Source organism: Anguilla anguilla, chromosome 8 (assembly GCF_013347855.1).
Source record: "Anguilla anguilla isolate fAngAng1 chromosome 8, fAngAng1.pri, whole genome shotgun sequence".
NCBI classification, from domain to species: Eukaryota; Metazoa; Chordata; class Actinopteri; order Anguilliformes; family Anguillidae; genus Anguilla; species Anguilla anguilla.
The window spans coordinates 33,916,815-33,939,669 of record NC_049208.1 but is presented as its reverse complement, the minus strand read 5'-3'; the positions used below and the strand labels follow the sequence as shown (position 1 = coordinate 33,939,669).

General features: G+C 47.4%; 2 protein-coding genes across 3 annotated transcripts in view; both read right to left on the bottom strand.

The window, feature by feature from the left end:
* Positions 1 to 80: 80 nt before the first annotated feature.
* LOC118233763 (glycogen synthase kinase-3 beta-like) lies at positions 81 to 18,597 on the bottom strand. Of its 2 annotated transcripts, none has more exons than XM_035429689.1 (10): positions 18,450 to 18,597; positions 11,263 to 11,450; positions 10,763 to 10,846; positions 7,587 to 7,697; positions 6,193 to 6,323; positions 5,459 to 5,663; positions 4,821 to 4,916; positions 4,390 to 4,576; positions 3,952 to 4,029; positions 81 to 3,422 (listed from the first exon to the last, which is right to left on the bottom strand). In XM_035429689.1, exons 1-10 carry the CDS (start codon positions 18,487 to 18,489, stop codon positions 3,355 to 3,357), a joined length of 1,188 nt encoding a protein of 395 aa, XP_035285580.1. In that variant the 5' UTR covers positions 18,490 to 18,597; the 3' UTR covers positions 81 to 3,354. The 2 variants fall into 2 exon arrangements, with proteins under 2 accessions (XP_035285580.1, XP_035285579.1); XM_035429688.1 differs by lacking the exon at positions 18,450 to 18,597 and adding an exon at positions 17,819 to 18,241.
* Positions 18,598 to 19,756: 1,159 nt separating this feature from the next.
* Positions 19,757 to 22,855, bottom strand: part of LOC118233620 (protein capicua homolog) — a 53,110-nt gene continuing 50,011 nt past the window's right edge. Inside the window, exons 21-22 of the mRNA XM_035429427.1 lie at positions 22,551 to 22,682; positions 19,757 to 22,014 (exon numbers count right to left, since the gene is read on the bottom strand). Of these exons, the coding sequence (XP_035285318.1) occupies positions 21,734 to 22,014; positions 22,551 to 22,682 (413 nt within the window). The 3' untranslated portion in view covers positions 19,757 to 21,733. The remainder of the gene's footprint in view (positions 22,015 to 22,550; positions 22,683 to 22,855) is intronic.

The window sequence follows — 22,855 nt, the reverse complement described above, 5'->3', positions numbered from 1 at the left end:
ACATTGGTGATTTTGAGTGTAAACTGGAAACAAGAATGTACTGCATGGATACATTTTACAAAAGCAAAAATGCACCAAAATGAATTTGAGTTTCATCACTTTAATGAGTTCATTTTATACCAACAAACACAGTCTCCCTCTCCCTCCCAACATCCACCCAGGGCAGGCTGTCAGAATAGGAACGCAAAAAAAAAAAAAAAAATTAAAATCAACCCATAAAATACGGTTAAAAGAAAAATGTACAGTCATTTCTTCATTTGGGGCTGGCAGTACAACTGGGAACAAACACTAAGACGGGAACAATATCGGGGAACGTGCTCTCAATCCGCAGACACTGACGATTCTGACGCTTACGCACTTTTCTCTCAGACACGCGCACAAGCAAGCAGGTCCAAGCTCTCAGACGCACGCACAAATTTCACAGATATTTCACACCGGCTTTCAACAACACTGCTCATGTGGGGAGAGGAAAGAAAAGAGAGAGCGCGAAACGCATCGTCTCCTGGGTTCCATTCATGTCCGTGTCCGCGCGACGAATGCACACATTCCCCACGCTGTCCTAGACGGCTCGGGCACATTCAGGAACGCAGGCCATGTACACCCGCGCCACCACTGTAAATCTTAAAACCACGAAGGTACACTTTCACATTAAACTGGTTTGATGTATCACGGCTCCAGAATCACTGTACAGTGCTGACTGGATGTCTCAGATCTTTCTAAAGACACTATCTGAATATGGTGAACTTGACAACATTACATGTCAAGGAAAAAAAAAAAAAAAAAGAATCCCCAACACAAACAATAAATAAAAGCAACAGCAACAAAATTACATTTGATGAGGAGAGGTGGTATAGACAGCCAGAGAGAAATGGTGGGAGAGAGATTAGAGAAAAAAAAAATTTTAAAGACCGTTTTTTTTTTCCTCTTTGACCCCAGGACTTAAAATAACCGTATTTACAGACTTGAGACTGAAGTGATTGAAGGCCGGTCACACCCAAACCAGCCCTCCTACGCAAGAGAAAAAGAACACAATATAACAATAACCAAAAAAAAAAAAAATTAAGGTAGTCGATATTTACAGATTAATTTCAGAAGAAAGGTAAAGGGGGAGGAAGGGAAAGGTGGCTCCAAAAAGAGACAGGGTAAGGTAAGAATCCAGCTAAGCTTTCCATCTCTGTAGCAGTGGGAGTGAGGGGCAAGTGGTAGAGTGAATATTAAGACTAATGTAACAACCAACCACCGTTGAGTTCCTACTGATGTGAACAGCGGTGATGAGGACAGCACTCTATAATTCATGCAATCAAGATTTTTGGATACACAAAACATGACAGCCGCTCAATATGCACCGCACATTGAGACTGTTGATACACACGAGTCACCGACAATTCAGTCATACTTTTCTCACTCAATCTCACGTTCTCTCTCTCTCTCTCCCTCTCGATCGTTCACAGACAGACAAGCAAGCATGCACGCACACACGCACAAAAGTGCATACCATGGCATGCAAGTGCAATCATCATCTGGTTAAAGAAAAGAAGAAAAAGAAAAAAAAAAGGGCAAGACTGTTATGTGGATGAGACGGTGTGAGGTAGCGTTCGCACAACAGAGAACGGGCAGTTTGCACCCTCCCAAACCGAATGAACACAGCCGTGTCTGCGAGTCATCTACCCTAGCTTCAGTGCACCAGAGTGCTCAAACACTTATCTAACGCAGCCTGAACCTGACGCGGCTGGTACTTGGCCCCAACGCAAACACGCGCTAGCCAGCTCTCCCGGGCCCCTTGCTCCCTTGATAAATAGGTGTGATCCTAAGAGCTCCTCTCCGTTTACTTTGATGTCCGCTTTACTGACACTGATGCATTTATGTACACGTGGTGGTGGTGGTCGGCTGTGCAGACTCCATTTTAAAAAGGTCCCTCCTAAAACGATTAACATTAAGACTTTTCGCATGGACACTTTTGAATGTCAAACAGTTCTATAAAACAACCAGCAACAGCTCTAGCCCCTGTGGGACATTTGGATGTTAATACACAACTCACAGCCCATCTCCATCCTAACTTAAACCTGACAAAAAAATTAAAAAATTAATAATAATAAACTTCAATGTCCATTCAAAAAGAAAAATAAATACATTTACAGGCATGTAAAAAAAAAAAGCAGTTTCCATTTTGTTTTTTTAAATAAAATTTAATAAAAAGTATAAAAACCTCAGCCTCTTTCTCCATTTATATAACCATGAGGAAATGACCCTGTTTTAGCTAAGTAAACTGACCATTTAAGAACAGACAGAAGCATGGAGGACTACAGAGGATGAACGTTTTTCCAGCTAAACTTGAGGCGCGCCATGCCTGGGCACTGGTCTAACACAGCAGGGGACGCCTTCTCCGATTGCGGCAGAGAGCTCCCCCCTCAGCCTGTTCTGAAACAGAGCGCCATCACAAACTGGCCTTAACTGGTAGAGTAGCAGCAGCTGAGATATTGGTACAGTACGAAACCACGCTACGGTTGTGTGTGTGCGAACGAGCTCCCGGGCTCCCGGACCGCGATTTGGGCCGGGGGGGTCCAGCGCTAGTCATCAGTGTTGTTGGTCCTGAGCTACCGTGTCAAAGCAGGAGAGGGCAAGAGAGCCGCGGGGAGGGGAGAGTAACCCTTACACTGTGCAATCGGGCGTCGACCCTGCGGTACGCACTGCCAGAACACTGATATCTTTTCATTGTCGTCGTCGTAAAAACAAAGTCTAAAGAGTCAAATAAATTAACATTTCTTTAAAAAAAAATAAAAATAAAAAAACTGAGAAAAAATTGTGCTAACTATACAGACCACCTGCCCCTTCCCTTATTAAAACTCCTGTTTAAAAAAAAAAAAAGAAAAAGAAACATAATCTGGTACGTTGCAGATATCATTACCGGCAATAATGAGATTCAGAGGGACCCAGACGGATGAGTCGCTGATCAGAACTAGCTTGGTTCATCGGGTACGGATACTGGACCAAAGTGAGGCTTCCACTGACCAGGCAGTCTAACTTGTGCATGAAAACTGGACTGACGGGGGTCACTGTCTGTGACAATGACACTCCCACTCTGCTACCCTACCGCAGAACTAAACACTTACACTAGAGCTGCAGTGAGGTCATGGGCTGGGCTAACGGGCTAATCGGTGCGTGTCTGTGTGCATGTGTGTGTCAACGTGTATTATCTGCTTACTACAGTTTGGAGCCGGTAAGGAATAAAAAGAGAAATGAGGAGGAGAGGAGGCAGTGGGAGAAAAAAGGATGTCTGGAGGGGGAGACAGACAAACAGAAGAGTTTCAGGGAAGTATGGGGGAGGGGCGGGGAGGGGCACAGATGGGCAAGTGTTCAGGTGCTGTTGCTAAGAGGTCCTGGCGCTGAGCTGGGCTGGGCTGGGCTGTCGGACACACCGCCCTCTGCAGGAGAAGGAGAGAAACGCCATCACACACAGCTAATGATTTAGACCGCCAGTGTCCTTGAGCTCAGAGCTCCTTCTCAGCCTTTAAAATTCTGAGTGCGGGCACAAAATGTGGGCAGGAAGCTGAATAATTTAAAGCTGACATAACTCTGTGCTTCAAATGGACCATTAGATTCGGAGGAATTCCAACAAGCCGACAGAATATCTGGCATTTTTTACAGGTTCACTTGCACGGTTTCAGCTCATTTGTGCTCATGAGATGATTCCTTCCTTCATTCAGTCATCAAACAACACAGCACAGCAACACGTCCATGACAAGACCGTGATGGCATCGGAGAAGCATCTGTTCAGTTAACGACTAAAAAATGTCAAATCTTAATCAGGCCAAAACATTTGACGTCGCTGACAATGATGATCTGCAATTCATCCTAAACATCCCAACCTCGGAGAGAGAGAGAGAGAGAGAGACTTTCACATGATACTGGCTGCAATGAGCACAGCGGGTGGACAGGACGGCGCAGGCGTACCGTGCGAGGTGGGCGTGGCCTGTGCGCGGGCGTGAGGAGGAATGAGCGTGGGGTTGAGCTGGGGCTGAATGGACAGCTCTGCGGAGGAGACGGAGGGAGGTTAGCAAACACGACCAGCAAGCCCTGCCAAAATCACGCCGCGCCGACTCCACGCTCGACAGAACCTTCAGGGTCCAAGTTGAACTATGCGGTTGTTCCCTGTACTTGGACCGGTACTTCTCTCTAGGGGTTTCGTCATACTTGTTCCTGGTTATGGTTATACACTTTATGGTACGTCGCTCTGGATAAGAGCGTCTGGCCAAATGCCTGTAATGTAATGTAATGAACAGCCGATGGAACGCGGCCGTCCTTTAGAATAACCAGCCTCCTGCGGCGCTGGAGATGGGGATTTGGGGGGGGGGGGGGGGGTAAGGGAGGCCCCGCGGCGGGCCGACTGACCCACGGGGCTGAAGTTGAAGAGCTGGGGCAGGTCGCGGCCGCTGGGCAGGCGGGCGCCGGGCTGGCGCAGCTCCTCGAAGAAGGCGTGGGCGCAGGCCTCCAGGGGCGACAGCCGCCGCACCGGCGTGTACTCCAGCAGCCGCGAGCACAGCATGATGGCCTCCGGGGGCGTGCGAGGCTTGAACACCTGACCCGCGGGAGGAGAGAGAGAGAGACAGAGAGGGGGGGGGGGGGGGGGGAGAGGGAGAGAGAGAGAGAGAGAGGGAGAGAGAGAGAGAGGGAGGGAGAGAGAGAGACGGGGGGGGGGGGGGAGAGAGAGAGAGAGAGGGGGGGAGGTAGAGAGGGAGGGAGAGAGATAGACAGAGGCTCCGTCATAAACAGGAGCTCGCTGCTGTGCATCACAAACGGTGAGGGAGAGAGACGCCGCCTACCTTTGTCCAGGGGTGTGCTTTGATCTGTGGGAATTTGAACTCCGTGTAGTTGGGGTTCATCTCGCGGATCTGTTCCCTCGTCGGGGTCCCCAAGACCTGAAAGGGAATCGGAGAGAGAACGTGAGTTCAGGCGCAAATGCCGTCTTTCAAGCACTATGGCTGTGTGACCACAAGTTCTGCAGATCCACCAATACTCTGTATTACCATCACCGATTGTTCTGTCTGAACCTTCCAAGTAGATGCATCCTATGAGCATTTATAAAGGGGCCTGACCATGGGTGGTCTGTACTGTAATACAGCCCCGGGAACACTTTAGGAAGCAGGAGGTTGAAAGGAAAGAAGGGGCTGACCATCTGGTTAGTCTACAGCAGGGCTGCCCAACCCTGTTCCTGGAGGTCTACCATCCTGTAGGTTTTCATTTCAACCCTAATCTGGCACACCTGATTCTACTAATTAGCAGCTCAATGAGGTTTCCCAGCTGTTGAATGAGGTGCGCTTCATTAGGTTTGGAGTGAGAACCTGCAGGACGGTAGATCTCCAGTGACAGGTTGGGCAGCCCCGGTCGATATAATCGGCGGTTGAATCGGGGACTGCAGTCTCCGCGGTGCTGCCGGTGCAGCTCAGAGCCGAAGCCTCACCTTGATGATCTCCACCAGCTGGTCCACCCCGCTGTCCCCGGGGAAGATGGGCTGCCCCAGCAGCAGCTCGGCCAGCACGCAGCCCGCCGACCAGATGTCGATGTTGGAGGTGTAGTCGGTGGCCCCGAAGATGAGCTCGGGGGCGCGGTAGTACCGCGAGCAGATGTAGGACACGTTGGGCTCCCCACGCACCAGCTGTTTGGCACTGCAGACAGGCCGATCGGGCAGGTGAGCAACCTGCCTCAGCACTAATCCTCCTTACAAATATACTCTGTATTACAGCTGCACGGCTAAAGCCTGCCTAATGCTTTTACATTCTTACTCTCAGTGTTCAACGCTCTTCCCACTGAATGCTATGGAGCTAACTGACCAGCCCACATTAAAGAGCTGTGCAGACTGGTGAGCACTAGCCAGCTTACATGCGTCCAACTACTTTCACAGTTGACATTAATGATTATAAATTGTCTTTTTAAAATTTTTATCCATATAAACACAGTTATTACCCAAACTAGCCAACTACCAAAGCAACAGATTCTAGTGATACATTCAGCTTCGAAAGCTTTTCATTTTAAAACATTAGAAAACAAAGATATCTCTTTCTTGTATATGTACAAGTGTGTAAAGCACCAGACTAATATGACGAGATGACAGAAAGCACCCAGTTAGGGTGAGTCTCTCCCCCTGGCTCTGCCCCGCTGGGGCAGAGCCCGAGGAGAGGGGCGCGGCAGACCCACCTCCCGAAATCGCAGAGCTTCAGGATGGCGGTCTCCGGGTCCACCAGCAGGTTCTGGGGTTTGATGTCTCTGTGGCAGACGCCCTGGGAATGGATATAGGCCAGGCTGCGGAACAGCTGGTACATGTACACCTGCCGGGGCCACAGAGGGGCGGTTAGAGAAGGCCGCGTCGCTGCCGCCGGCGGGGCGTGGCGATACGCCCCGAGCGCGTCTAACAGGGCAGCGCGCGCATCGCCACGCCCCACCGGAAACGGCCGCATTAGCATCGCGGCTGCCTTTCCTCCGGGCACCGTGATTTCAACTGGAGGGAAAGTTCATAGAAAGTTCCAGAAGTTTCTCCGCGTCGAGCGATTGTGAGCGATGAGCTAGGAGCTATTTTAACCCAGCGAAGCGGCCCAGTGCGGACCGTCCCATCACTCACACGCCTTCGGTTGCACAGTTTTACGGTCAGCAGACACAGTGTGGAGGGGGGGAGTGGGGGGTGAGGGAGGGGGGGTGCGGTTAATGACATGAACGCTGGGCGTGATGAAACGCAGCAGGCCGAGGGAGCCAAGCGCCATTTTAACACGCCGGCGCCCTGACGACCCCGCTCGGGTGGCTAGGGGACGTCCGGCCAGCGCACCGTGCGCCGCTCACCCCCCCCCCCTCAGGCCACGGAGAGCAGGGGGGCAATGAGGCGTGACTGAAATACAGGGAGTGACTCCCCTGTGCGCACCGCGACTCAAAGGTCAAGGACTCCAACACCTGCTTGTGACAATGTCTCTTTTTATGGCTACTACAGGTGCACGCTGGCTGGTGTGTGTGTGTCTGTGTGTGTGTGTGTGCATGTGCGTGAATATGACACACTGGGCGGGGTCCGCACTCAGCCGCAGTGCGCTGCCGAAGCAGACCATTCACACAACCGACAAAGAAGCCCGGCCTTCATGTGTAACCTTTCCGCACCACCCCAATTTCAATTCAGCGTAATCCAAAAAGGATTAAGTGCAGTTTACTGAGAAACACCTGACCTGACCAAACGGCCAATAAGAGCCTTTTACAGGAGAAGGCTGCCAGTATCAATATTACGGCTTTGAGTATTTAAAAGTAAACATAATGCGTGACATTTGAAAAGATTAAGTTGCTGGGGAACAAGGGATGGAGGGAGGGAGTGGGAGGGAGGGAGAGAAACAGACAAAGAGAGCAGGAAAGTGACAGACAGCAGGAGCGTGGCAGACAGCGGCATATAAAGAACAACATGAGAAGAGCGTGTCACAGAGAGAACCTATCGGCTTGCTGCGCGCGTGACTGTGGGGGCGCTGGGAGAGCAGACTGTAAACGCACACAGACGGAGGGACGGACGGACGGACAGACTGAAACAGACTCGGTGACTCAGAGCACGGTTAGAGCTGTGTTACCTTGACGTAGATTACAGGGATGGTCGTCTTGGCCTTGTTGAAGTGCCGAGCCACCCTGTACACCGTCTCTGGGACAAAGTCCAGCACCAGGTTCAGGTACACCTCATCTTTCTGGAGGAAGAAAAAAAGTCACCAACATAGGCTCATAAAGTGACTGTTTATAATGCCACTCCTTCACCCAGATGTATTTAGGCATGTTAAAACAAAGGGAACATAGAGCCTCTTCCCCATAATATATACAGTGCTTTTAACAAACCCATGTCATCATTTACCACCTATATGCATCTGGTGCTTGAAGTGGATGAGGTTCAGACAGGTAAGATCAGAGTAATACAGACACTGTGCCTCACACCCGTCCATGCATAAGCAGCTAAGATGCATTTGATGCACCGTAGATGCTTTCAATTAAGTGAAAGTTTCATGCTTGAAAAGTGGTCTAATCAGTCATCTGCAGCTCTGTTGTTCGTAATTTATTTTCATTTTTAATAGCCATGCTCACAAGCAAAGCTATATGCTGGTCTCTGTAGCTCTCTAGATTCATGTTCTCTGCATAATTAAGTTCAGTAAAGTAAAACCTAAGTCAAAATATTATGTTACCCAAATAAAATCGGTTATCATTTTTCCTTGGATCTGTGCTCCTCCACTTCTTCCCTGAATGTGCAAACCTGGTTACAGTTTGCATTTGAGCTACAATGTAATACATGGAGGTATCAGCATCAGCCAATATGGCCAGCCAAACACTGGTTATTAATGTTTGCCCCAGAATTTTTTAATTGTGCATCAAAGGATCATGACAAAGCTATCAATTTGCACATCACCAAAACGGCAGAGCAGAGAAGCAACATTTTTTTACACCTTTTTTCCCAAAAGAAAAAACTAACACATTCCAAGTAAATACAGAAAATATATAAACGTAATCCTAGATCAGGTTTTCTTCAAATGAAAATTAACAGAAGTTTCTGGAACTTCACAGAACCTTCTGACACCTGTCACCACTGCGTATAAAAGGAGGTTATGCACACGATGAGCAAATCCATTAGTAGCATTCAGTGTTGTGTGGTCCAGATATTTCATGAAAATGATCATTACTCTATTATTTGATGACAGCTAGAACGAAAAAAGCAAAAAAAAAAAAAAAGGGCACAAAAATAAAGGTAAACAGGAAACCGATTCCACAGTGGCGTGAGGGTCCAGGCTCCCGCGGCTGTGTTACATTGCCAGGGGCAGGAAGGTATTTTAACCACAGCGAGTGGTGAGAAGCTCAGGCCGTGACTGCGGAAGGCCGGTCGCGGAGGTGCGAGTTTGAGACCTGTCCCCTGGCCGCGACAGGAAGGTGGCAAAGCGCCGCGGGCCTGCCGAAGCGCGTCTCCACTCTTCACACCTCTCCGCACCGCTCGCTACGCACAGACTGCCCCAGCGCCCACAGACCCGCTCAGCGGCCGGTACATCTGGAGCCCAACGGCCAAACCTATCCGTAGCTCTGTGCATTGCAGAGGCAGCGATCCACTTTGCTCTGGGGATGACTTGCGGCTTATCCCAGGGCCTCGGATAGAATTGGGGGGGGGGGTAATTGAATGGGGGAATGGAGGCAGATGTGTACTGTGAAATTGAGCTCGGGAACCGAGCGTCCTCAGCTCAGAGGCTAAGGCCGGTCTAGAGATGCACACTCGCACAGGACAGTAATCCAGAGTGCACGTCCATGTCAGCAAAGAAACAAGTTACGTGAGCACAAATTTATCTCAGCCAATCTGGCCATTGCAATCCCCAGACTTACAACTGAGCACGCTCAAATTAAATCAGGGGCTCAGCAGGCAAAATCCAAGAAATATTAAAAGACCCGTAGAAAATCTGGCAAGGGTAGTGGCCAAAAACCCCTCCCTGAAAGAACCTTCATGAATGAGGGCCCTTGCCATGTCATCATAAGAGCAAGTTCAAAAAACTGATAGGGTAGTAGCCAGTATTTTTTCCCCAATAACTACTGGTTAAACAGGTCTTGTACTGCATTGGCCATACTAAACTTGACCTACTTTTACTTATGATTGCATTTCTTCCATGAAACCCTTTTTTGCTGAGGTTTAATGGCTTATGGCAGAAAAACAGACAGAAAAAACTGTTTATTGCCGCTTTCCCACAGGCTGGTAGGAATATTTTTAATTGGTGTTTAACACCTTACAAACACAGTTCATTGCCAATTAAAGCCAACTGCGCAAAATGAAATGTATTTTTTAATAGAGAATTGAGTAGCTACAGCACACCGGGGTTTTAAACTAAATCGACCAATCATTCAGAGCGTAGCCGTTCTTACGACTCGAGCTGCTCCCCAGGCTCGCAGCTCATACAGCCTTACCGCCCGCAACCACGTGCGCAAACAAACGCGAAGACGAGATTAGCCTGACACCGAACGTCATTTCTATGGCTGGCGATAAGCTGAGCACCGCGTTTTCCGCTTTAAAACGTGCAGGCTGCTGCTGCTGCTTAACGTCGGCAGGGCGGCTGTGTTCAGCGGAGGCAGACTCAGCCGCGCCGCTCGGCACACAGCGCGGAGACAGATGGGAGATGGCATTAATCTGGGGGGAGTCGGAAACCGCTCTCTCCCCGACAGCTTTAGCCCTGCTGGGCAGCAGCAGCCATTCACCAACTGCTCGCTAGCGTTTAAACCCCAACTTTGTTTCCAAAATGTTCCGCAGAAGGATCCACGGCCGTAAAAGGCTGGCTCCAGCCTCCACTGGCGGCAGCGTAGTGTAATATAACGGGTCAGGAGCTGGTTCTGGTAACCTAAAGGTCACAGGTTCAATTCCCAGGCAGGACACTGCCGTTGTAACCATGAGCAAGGTACTTAACCTGCATTGCTTCAGTATATATCCGGCTGTATAAATGGATGCAGTGTAAATGCCTGTGATGTAATGTAACAATGTGCACTGGCGTGATTACGGTCAGGGCCAGGAGAGATCTACACACAGCCCAACAGCTCGCCCCCCTGAGGGCAGTTTGCATGAGTCTTTACGTGCAAGCAAACACCTTCAACTGCCCATAACTATTCATTTTCCTCACAGAAACACTCCAGGAGTCTTAAGTGGGATGAAGAAAAGCATGCTGGGAAGAGAGAGACATGTCCACAGTGAACTCTGAACACTATTGGACGGTTGTGGTGACGGGGTGCGGGCGGTGGGCAGTACCTTCTCCCCGCTGGAGTAGAAGAAGTAGCGCAGCCTGACGATGTTGCAGTGGTCCAGCTTCCTCATGATCTGTAACTCACGGTTCTGCAGGAGGGGGGGAGGGGGGAGGGGAGCAGAGGGGTGATGAGCACAGTGACAGCTCCCGCTCTGACTAACCGCTTCTCACCACGTGTCATATGAAGATGCACAAAGTTCAACCGTATCATCCCGACTGACTGCTTATTGAGCCGTTATTGTGGGACGTGATTCAGTCTTTATGGATTAACACATTCTTTTGCACATTCTGCACAAGTGCATACAGGAACAATGAAACGCAAGCATTTTATTAGCAACTGCGAGTGCTAGCTTTTGTTGTGTTATTCATCCTTTAGCTTCAGCACCAAAAATAATGTACCAAGTCTTACTTTATTCCATCACTGCCGTAAAGCTGGCGAGCAAAGATAAGAGGTGCACAGGTATATATCCCGTAATATCCCCGGTGTGTCTGCAGCGTTGAGTACCTTGAACCTCTTGTCCTGCAGAACCTTCTTGATGGCCACCATCTCCTGGCTGTCGATGAGGCGCGCCTGGTACACCACGCCGAAGGAGCCGTTCCCGATCACCTTGTGGTCCGTGTAGGACACCTCCTGCGGGCGGTCGGGCCCCTGCCCCGGCGTGGCCACCACCGTGGTCACCTTGCTGCTGTCTCCTGGGAAACGCAGAGCGGCGGCGTCAGCGGCGGCGGCGGCGACCGTCCCGAGCGGGAGCCGCCGCCATCAGCCTGCCCTCGGGCCGTCCTCCGGAACGTTCCCCAGACGCCCGCGCCGTCCCCGAAACGACCGCGGGGCCCCACCGCGTCCCGAGGGGCCCGAGAACCGGCCCTCCGCCTCACGGGGAGGGTCGCCAGGGAGGCCTCTTCTCCCAGACAAAGACATCAGTCCCCCACTCCCGAAAAACGATCGCATACCGCAGCCCGCCCCCCCGGGGTACACAACAAACAGCACGGCTCCCCGCTCTCAGCAGGCAGGCGGACGCGTTCGCGAGGGCTCTCACGCGCCAGCGCACCGCGGGCCTCCTTTCAGCTGAATATTTAGCCAACATCTGTGCACTGCCAATTAGCGCCGCGCAAAACTCCTCAAGGAAAACATCACGGCGTCACGAGCAGACACTGTGCACAAAATGGGTCCTGCTGAGTAGTGAAGGAGCTAAAAGTCTTCTCAACTGGTGTTTCCTCCTCCTGGTTTTAACACACCTGATTGTAAACGTAGGATCAACCACTGGCACGAGCTTAAACGTGAATCTAAACTAATGAAATAAAAATCAGACAGGAACCTCTGTTACCTCCTTCCCTGTAGCGGTCACGATTGCTCTGACTGCTCTGTATCTGTGGGTCAGTACAGCCTACGTTCAGCCAAACACCATCCTCACCGATCCAAACCATCACACTGAATGAAAACCACCCAGAATCATCCAGGGGACAGACTCAGCTTATGCCACTATAGTGTAAACCTATACACAAAACAAATAAATATCCAGAAAATATAGCACAGAGGGCTGCTGGGTGACTCATTCTGTTATGGTGTGGATAGGCCCCACAGACTGGCACAGAATCAGGACTGTGCACCAGTGTCAACTGTACCCAGCAGGGCATCACATCATTGGCACCAGGCTCACCCAGGGAAGGGAGGTCTCCAGCCAGCCAGGACTAAACATCTCGTTGTGCACCGGCAGCCCCTGCTGGTCAATCCGACGCTCGCGGTCTGCCTGTTAAGCCGCACGTGGTGAGTCCTCCTCCTGCTCGCGTCTGTGCGAGCAAGCGCCATCACATGCTCCGGGGGAAAGGGCATGCTAGCCTATGGCCCTCCTGAACTAAGAACAGAGGTTGCGATAAGCGTAGCAGCGCGACCGTGACCATGCATACCGACACTGTGGAGAAAAAGCGTTGAATAACCACATTCCTTTCGACTGATTTTACTGGACACGTTGGGCCAAGCTAGTTTTGTGACTGTTGACATGTGCAGGGTTCCCTCATCAGAGGAACTCTGTGACGATCATGCATGAAGCGAAAGGCCTGCAATGCAACCACTGTGAAATCACACCCATTTCAGAACTCGTCTGTGTTCACACCACTCCCCAGGCCCCTCCCATTTCCTCCATGGGTAATGCCTCAGACTGGGTCCTGTGTTCTTTACACACCAAGTGTTTATCACTTATGCACATAATGGCAGGTATCTGATGGAAAAAAAACAATGTCCATTTTCAGGACATGAGCCAATTGGCACAAATCAATTACACATCACATACAACTAACCGTTCCATAAAGGCACTCTGTCTTACACTAGCATTATGTGTTGAAATTAACCAAGATGATGTTCAGTTTTGTGTCTAGGTTACTTTAGAAGACTCTATAACCCATACTTCAATTCTGCCATGTTCTGTCCATTTCAGCAGGTTTCTAAAATACGGTACCTCCAGGCATGACTGTACTTGTAGTTTGTAGTCTGTAGTCTTTTCAATCAGTTAACATTACTCATGGGGACTGAAAATGTAACCTGATTTTCTGATAAATGCTCATTTAGCAGGGAGTCAGGGACAGACCAATAAGGGTCTGATGAAGGTGCCAGTCATCCCAAGCAACAATGCGCAGCAGAGTTCCCCGAGACGTATGCGTGCTCAGACAAGGCCGGATGACACGCCCATCCTCACTTCCCCTGCAAAGAAGCAAAAAGCACGCAACGCATCACCTGACATAAACCAACTGAGCCTCTCAAACAGCTCCAGGCATGCGTGTTGACAGGTAGCACAGCCACGTACATGTGTTCATTGAGCGGAACAAGATTTATCAGACCAACATAATACAACTCTCGATGATGCCAAGGCGGTTAAAAATGACTGATGGCACTAAAAGGAGAACTCTCCAGATATTTAAAAGGTTTTGTAAAACTAGTTTCGATAGGTCAATAGTCAAATCATTCATTTTTAAATCATCATAGCTATCCCACAAAAATGCAAAAAATGTAGGAACAAACATAATGGTGGGGAAAAAAGTGTAAAAAGAAAAAGAATAAAGTAAAAGCCTACCGTTTTGTCAAATTATTGCCAGATGAAATTGCATTCTTTTGTTAAGAAAAGAAGGAACAATCTGAACAATCATTTGCTCTGTTCAGGGTAAGTTCAGGACAGACTGAATTTACCACAGGCGTAAGTGTTTCTAAATGAAAACATTCACTTCATGTTCTTTCAGAGCTCCTTCATGCTAGCGCCTCTCTCGCGTTCTGAGCGTTATGAGTGGACACACGCAGAGCTGATGCAGTGTCCAGAATGACCGGTTACCAAGTAATGCTGGTTCCAGTGCTTAGTGGCTTGGCTTCTCATATTCATTTTTTAAATCCCCTCCCCCCCCCCCCCATTTTGAGTGTGATTATAAAGTCACCTCTGCCTTTTCCTCCCCACAGTAGTGTGGCTTTAGTAAGTTTAAAGGTCCAGGCAACTGGATTCAAATTGCGGGTATATTCCTCATAAGTGACAAAGGATTGTCTTCTTAATATTTATTTCCAGTTTTTAACCCAATTATAGCCATTAAATTGTTCAGCAGATAAGGACAGGGTGGGCATGTATCCTGCGCTCATTAACTTTCATATCCGTACGACACGTCATATGTAAACCGTTCCTCATCGTTAGCTTGGTTAGAGCGGTAACCTTACACTACAAGAAAAAAACAAGAGAGAGCAACATAAACTAAGCTTTACCATTCTTGTATAGTTAAACCTGAGGATCATTCAATGTTGTAACACCGAGCTTCTGTACACTAACAACAGACTCTTTAGAGGTCTCAAACTCTGGACATTACACCCGAATAAAGAAAGTCTTTGATTCCACATATCTACACTTAAAAGCTATTTAACTGCCGCTAGCTAACGGTAGGCCTACTTACCAATACACCACATTCTGCGAGTTACAGGCAAAAATGGGCACTGCAAATACTCACGATACCGGTTATTGTAACATTGCAGTGCCCGTGGGCTCCAGAAATAAAACCCATTTCTTGTAGGTCTCTTCATTTTTGTGAGGGAAAAAAGCCTAGGCCTACTGCTTTCTCTGTATCCAGAGAAGGGGCAATGCTTAGGCATTGTCAACTTAGCTTGCCATACCCATACAAAAGTGGCAATTTACATATTACATGTAGAAACGATTTCACAGGACTTAAGGTTTTTGTTACATAACTAACACCCAGTTAACCATACCAGTGAAAACCTGGCGTTTGGCCAAGGGGGAAAGCAAGCCAATTTCAGCACAGGCTTTGATGTTTTTTTTTTTTTTTTTTCCAAGACTCATTTTTAAATATCCTTCGGCCATTTGTCAATGCAAAAAAGTATTAAAACAACACATCGGCAAAGAATTCACAGATTTCAGTTTCCTGGACCTCTAATAATGAGGTTTGGCACATTGCTCCTTTCCTTTAGCTGGTATAACAGAAGTAGCCAGTCTGCCATGCCAATATTGCCAACCATTCACCCCAGGAATGTGCAAATTAATATGATATAATTTCATTCATAGCCTATAGCCTATATTTTCATTTAAATTAGTGTCTGCAACATAGAACAAGCCCATGTGTGTCACTAAGTCTTAGAACACACATGCACATGTTCTCTTACAATGCATGCATATGGTATTTATTTGCCAAAATCTTTTTGGTTATGCCTCCGAAGTGATTTGTTTAATCCTCCACTTTTCACATAAGCACCCAGTCACGTATTCTGGCCTAACAGCGCAAACAATGCATTAACATTTCAGATTAGCCTCTTTCTTCCCCCACATGGAGTATTAAAATTAATCAACACCGAGCCGAATTTAAGCTCAAACCTTCACAAAACAAGCTCTGAGAGATGCACGGAGGAGGAAGGCAAACATGGAAGCAGATTCATCTTTGGGGCCCCGGGCCACTTGATATTAATACAGCATACGAACCTGGCACCATGCAACAGGAATCGATAAGTGAAAACCTCATTAAAACTGGACACTAGATCTACATAATCAACAAACTTTTGAATGCCCCATTATGGCAGTGACCTTTGAACCTTGTTGAGGGTATGCGGAATTATATATGCATAACGCCTACATATTATATAGCTTTCGCGTTTATATTCGAGTAAAACAATAAATTACTTGGATGTGCTGTTCTGCAAACGCTAATGGATTACCACAGAGAAGTTCACAATGGCTGAATGGCCATCAAACACGATCGGATACGGATGAAACACGCGACCCATGATCCTTGAGCGGCAAAGTCCCAGCCCGGAACTTCATCGCATTATTATTTCCAGCACATTCTCTAAAAAATATCACAAAGGCTAAACAGTACACTGGCACTCCCAATCATTGTGTACAGGGGCTGGAATTACTGCAGGGCTGGCATTCCGACTTCTAATTCCAAAACATGTAGAATTGAAGAATACTCACGTAAGATAATCAGATCATTTCTGGCGATAAACACCCAAGCATATTTTTTTATGATGATGATGAAAGACCACATTTTGGACACAGAAGGACAGGCAGCAGCTAGTTAGAGGACTGCAAATAGACCATGTGTGCCCACCTGTTGGCCACAGACTTCAACTAACATGGAAACATTAAGCAACATCCTACATCGTGAGCCCTGAAGGGCGAGCATTTCTTTAAAGGACCAACATTACACTATTAATATGAGGCTTCAGGCTTTCTTACCACAGGTAGTACGTGGCAATGCATGCCAGGAAAGCCGTTAGTGAACAACCTCTGCAAATCCTTATTTTCAGACTTGCAGTGTTCACGTTGTTTGTGGAAATAAAAACACCACTGGGTTAACTATTTAACTTGTGTACGGAGAATGCGAGTTCAGATCAGTGATAACTCAAACTAAGTTGATGCTGCTACTAGGAGACGCAGCTTATCCAGATACTCCGTTTGGCTTCAGAAACTACTGGTCAAACTAGTTACAGTCAGGTTCAATTTCTGTACCTGGAGAGATGCTACAAAATCTATTCACCAAACTCAACGTTCAATGAACAGCAGATGCTAGAACACAGCTTTTCACCTAACTTTTTTCGTAGGCAGTTTTAGATCTAGTAGCTAATTGAGCGTTGCCAGTTCGAAACATGTCTTTCACAAACATCCACTCTTCCTTTAGCCCACTCAAAATGTAGTTCAAAATCAAACTCAATCTTTCTGCCGCATAGTTAGCTTGTAAGCGAACTTACGGTATATGCATTTCAGTGTTTTTCCGAGCAGTTAGCCTCGTCTCAACACTAGCCAGCTAACCAACTGCCTAGGTGCCTAGCTAACCAACTAAGGAAGGCTAAACAAGTTCACAACTCTAGCCAACATTACTTGACGGTTTACATACAGGTCAACTACATCGAATACAATTGAACAAATATCATAAGTTGATAGCTAACAGGGGGAAATAAACGCCAGATTGTGAGAGATACCCATGAAATGTAATTCCGTACAGCTAACGTTAGCTAGCAACAGCCCTCGCCAGTATTTCTGGCAAACCGAGTCGTAAATGGCTAACAAGCGAAGACATGTAATCGGACGAGAAGGTCTTCACTACCCAGGAACCCTTGACAAGAAAAAGCAAAGAGCCTCGTGTATCTAGTGACACCGACCCATACTGGAGCTACCCTAGCCAGCTCGGAAAAGAACTTAGCCGGAGAACAAGATCTGATATAGCTAGCTGCGTGGAAGTCGACACTGCTTGCTTGTATTTTAGTCATCATAATCTTATTTTAAACAGAACTCATTTGCATTTTACCTCAAACACAAAATTCCCCTAGGCCTCTTTTTAAAGCAAGACAGTCAGTTACCAAAATTCATTCCACTGCATGAAAGAAAGCTTGCCTCAAACAGCTGTTCATAAGCAAGCAAAGCCCTCTTTTAATCCAAACTGGCTAGCTAACATTAACTGGCTAACCATTTCCCCAGACGACTCTCTTCACATTTAGCTAAACTACCTAGCTTGCTAATAGATAACTCCACAAGTCGCTCGTCTCAGCGTCCATTTTTATTATGGATAGTTAAAATACAATAAATACTCACTGCTTAATTTCAAGTTTCCGAACCCAGACGAACTGCTCCCTGAGGCCTGTGCAGCCCCGGACTTCCCTGCAGTGTTCCCCCCCGCAGTGGCCGATCCGGCAGCGGCTGCAGCGGCTCCTGGAGCACCGGGTGGCTCGGCAAACGAGCTGGCCCTGGGCCGCCCGCTGCCGCTCATGACTGTGCGCAAGGGTGTCGGGGCGGGGGGGATGGGGTTCGCTAAATTGGGCCAGGTGAGCGACGGCCGGGTCTCCTCTGACTTAGCTAAATAATCTTTAAAATAGAGACCGCATTAAAAGCATATCGCTGAGTCCCCCTCTCCGTTTGTCTGGACAGCTACACCTGACGCATTGAATGTTTGCATTGCCTCCTGGGAAACGAAGTTCGAAGTAGCAGTTCTTTAAAATGATTCGAGAACCTCTGTAAAACCAAAACAACTACAAGAACCGCAATGACATTTGTAAATTGAACGAGAGATGGCGCTCCGTCTCAGATATTCACACAAAAGAAGCGAGGATGCGTCCTAAAAACTACAATGCCCACAATCGTTCACATGCACACACGCGCACACACACCATAGACGCACAACAATACTTAAAATATGTATTTATAAAATATATTTTTAATTGCTTACTTTTTAAACCCACAGCCTCCGTCTTCAGACAACTGCTCATTCCTAACGGCTCCACCTTTCCTCGGGACCACAGCGAGCGCCGTTCTGCGAATCACTGGAAACAGGTGAACAGACTGTGCTGATGAGATCCTCTGTATGATATGGGTATATAAATGAAGCACCAGGGCTTGCTGTTGACATCTGGGATGGCATTTGAGGTGAATGAAATACTGTTTCCAGGACAGTTCATGTAATCCCATACTGCAAAAATATCGGGATATCTCTTGAATAGACTAATTTGCAGGCATACATCGCCTCAGTAAATGCTTTTATGATTGTTTTATCACTTAAATGTGAAACCTGATGATTAGCTGTTCTTGCGCATGCTGTATAATCTGCATTCATCTGCATTCAGCTACTAGTTTTTTTTTTGTTTCCTACATGTTTTTATCTTTGGGAAAAAAGTGCGTCTGACCCCGAATCAGATAAAGTCCTCAGCTGCCCTGTATCCTAACAGGGTATCAGCAGAAGGTGTATACATAGAATGTCTGGTGATAGTTGTGATGATGTCGTTACGCCTGGTGCAGGAAACAGGTTAAAGGTGGAACACAGTGTTCTGTGGATTAATGGACAACCCGTGCTGTGCACATGACACAGCATGTAGTGTTCAAGGCAATTGAAGACAGACTCACATAGCTGTGTTCTAACTGCACGGGTCTTTTTTGTCTTCTTGTTCTGACAGAACTTCATTAAAGTTTTAAATCCCCACCCCCAAAGCAGCTTTGGATCTCCTTGGAAGCACTTGTAGAAGCAAATTTCCACAGATCACCAGCACACACGTACACACAAGCCCTCCCCTAAGCGTTTCCAAAGCTTTCTCCTGGCTAGTTGACCCATCAAGGCACAAGTTGCCTCTGTAAATGTGTATGTGCATCTGCGAGTCTCTGCACGTGTGGGTGCATCTGGGAGTAAACACAAATAACTCTGCCATCCAGTGAGCTCCTAGTTCCCTTGAAAACAGGGAGAATGGGAGAAATCACAAAAATTAACAATTCATGTGTTCAGGATTTAAAGGAAATCATATTATGAATTTTAATATGAAAATTTGCTAAAGAAAATGGTTATTTGAAATTTTTGGCACTATAGTACTTTGAATACTAGTAGCATTTTAGAAGTAACAACAAAACCACTGGCGGTATCAGTGACAGCTTGTATGTTTGTGGCCATTTTTCTCTGGAGACCTGTTGATGTACATAATATGGATACCTGCTATAACCCCACTCTCTCTTTTCCCTCATCTTTCATGTAGAAATGACAGGCAGACAGTATGCTGTGTTAAGTCTTTAATATTATTTTTTTTTTTAAGTAAGAAATATTGCACATGGTCAACATGCCCCGTTTAGGAACTATCACTCACCATCAGTCTCATTGTAAAATTCCTTCTCAAAATAAGAACAATTTATTTCACACACACATACATACATACATACAAAGTACACACATACAGGTGTCTGTGCATGTTGTTGCACCTGCATGATTGAAACTGCAAATTGGATTTTTTTTCATGTTAAAAATCGGTCAAAGTTTCAATTAATACAATAAAACAAAACTGCACACCATCCGACTTCACCTAAATTGTCTCATCCTTCAAAACCCTGTTTTAATTGTTCTCTCTATATAGCAGTGCGTCTGGCATTTGCGAACAGAAAGGTTTGACAACTTCCGATTGTACAGTCTTTTAGTACAAGAAACATACACTCACTCATACATATTTGAACATTATTTGTATACTGAAAGGTACAGATACACACTCAGAATATTTCATATATATTTATATAATATATCTTTTTTTTTTTTTACTTTATCAGCAAAAACAAGTAGTTACATAAAAATTAATTGTATTTTTTTATTTTACAATTGTAATTTCTTTGATGATGTCTGTAACACTCAATTATGAATCTTATTAATATCATTTATATTATTCTGATGAGTCTTCTGACTCTACAGTAAATATCTATGGGTCAGACCAGTCTTGCACAATGAAGACTTTGCTACTGTAACACCCAAACCTAATTTCCTCTTATTGCCCCCTGTAAAGTGAACAACAGAGAAGAAAAAGTGACAAGCAGTTGGGACAGGGGAGGAAAGGAAGAAAAGGAGCAGGGGGAGGGAGGGACCAATACAGGGGTGGGAATCTGAAGCTTAAAGCTTAGAGGAAAGGGGAGTATTAATACACCTATAAAAATAATTGTTTTTCATTAAAACTTTAAAATTTTCTATTCCAGCCCCTTCCCCCCCCCCAATAAAATAAAAACTAAAATAATAAGGGGGGGGGGGGTTGGAAGGTCAGAAGGAAGACCTAGGGAGTTTTGTCGGGGGGGGGGGGTGGGGGGGGGTAGTAGTGATTGTTACAGATCCCCTCATTTTCTGGTGAAAAATAATGAGAAGTGGATGCTGCTAAATCTACACAGAACGAGAATCCGCAACACCAACACCGAAAGGATCAGCAATAACAATCATAACATCGTCAGAAAGATGAGTGGACTCAGTGAAATCAACTCAGTAGGTTCTCTCTTCTTTTTTATAATTATAACTAAAGCTCCACTTATCTTGAGAGGAAAGAGTTACTACTGTTCCCTTCCTCAGTTCTATTTTTTTTTGTTATTCATTATTTTTTTAGGTCACTGCAGAGCAGCTGCAGTTTGTTTGAGTCTGAACTCAGGCTCTCGTTATAATTTGACCCGTTAAAAGCCCACAGACCGCCTTCCCCCACCGCCCTCCATCCTGGCTGGAGATTCAGAGCTGACAGACAGGAGCTGCGGTCAGCTCCAGCCAATCACAGGAGAGCAGTTGACTACATCAGAACTAATGTTAACCTGACACTGACGCTCGTCAGCAACTTGAGTTTTCAAACCGGTGGAGCCAATGAGAGGCGGCGAAAGATCGCACCTCTCTTCAGAAGCCATTAAAAGCCCTTCTCCAGTCGGTCAAGTCCTATGACAATGGTGCTCGAGACCCTGTGAATGTAGACCGCACTCTTGTGTTAACAGTACACAAAACGACAAAGAAAGCCTGACGGTTACAATGGTGATAGTAACGGTGTGCCTATTTAAGTGGCATGTGGAGTGCTCAGTCTTCTGAGGGTCGCTCACTGGCCAAGTTTCAGTGTCAGTGGGGGGCGGGGGCGGGTACATTTGTAAGGACGTCCCATTCCTTTGCTTTCTCGCGCAGCCTTTCCAAAACTCCCTGTCTACCGAGAAAGCAAGCGAGAGGGAGAAGGGAGGACCGAGAGGTGCTCTGGGTGCTCATCTGGTGGATTCCTGGGACTCGCTGGTGCTCCTTTGATCCTTGGGGCTGCCCTCTCTCTCTGGCTCCGCCTCCCTCTCGGCCAGCTCCGCCCCTCCGGCTTCCCCCTGCGGGGGATTGGAGGGCCCCGGGGAGGAGGTGGCGCTGTCCGGGCCCCCCGCCTCCGAGGGCGCGTTGGTCTGCATGATCTTCTGGCGCACCTCCCGGATCTTCAGCTGCAGGCACACCTTGGTGGGGAAGATGTCCGCGTAGCGCGCCTGAAAGGCGGCTGTGGCCTGGGCTGGGAAGGGGGAGGAGCCGGGAGAACAGCATTAGCACCGCGGTGTGAAGCCGCGAAAGGCCCGGCCAGAGTGCGCATCTCTCAGCCGTCCACACAGGCTTAATCCATCGGGTAAATTATCCGTTTAAGTAAATGAGTTTATGTTCAGGCCACGCCTAGTAAAAATGCAACTATAGCACTGTGAAAACGATGCCTTGTACCAGCGTGAACAACAAAAGTGACACCCAGACTTCTGAGACACTAAGACTTGCAAGTCCAAGTACAAAATCAAATACACAAATTATGATTTTCCTGCAGGAAATACTGATGGAAACTTAGAGAGAGAGAATGTGAGAGGTGCATGCTATAATCATTGAGAGTCTGGTGATAATTAGTGGTAATCCCACCCAGACATTGGGCCAGGATGTTTACATCTACACATTTAAAGGGTGTTTAATCCACAAGAGAGAAAGGTTAGGTATACCCAGTGAGAGGAGAAACGACACTGTAGAGCGAGAATCGACACTGGACCAATGGGAGAGGGAGAGGGAGGTCACCTGACGGGAAGAAGCCGTGCTCCTGGAAGAGCTGCATGACGAAGGCGCGCCGCTGGTCCAGAGTGCGCCGCAGCGAGGAGAAGGACACCTTCTCAAACTCCAGCTCCCCGAGGATGTCCTCTGAGTCTGTGCCTGGGGAGAGAGGACACGGGTGAGGGAGGAGAGGATGCAGGGATGGAGAGAGACAGAGGTGGGGAGAAGAGGGACAAAGGGATGGAGAGAGATGAAGGCGAGGAAGGAAAGGGATGGTGGTGGGGGAGGATAGGATGCAGGTGTGAGAGGAGAGGGATGGAGGTGAGGGAGGA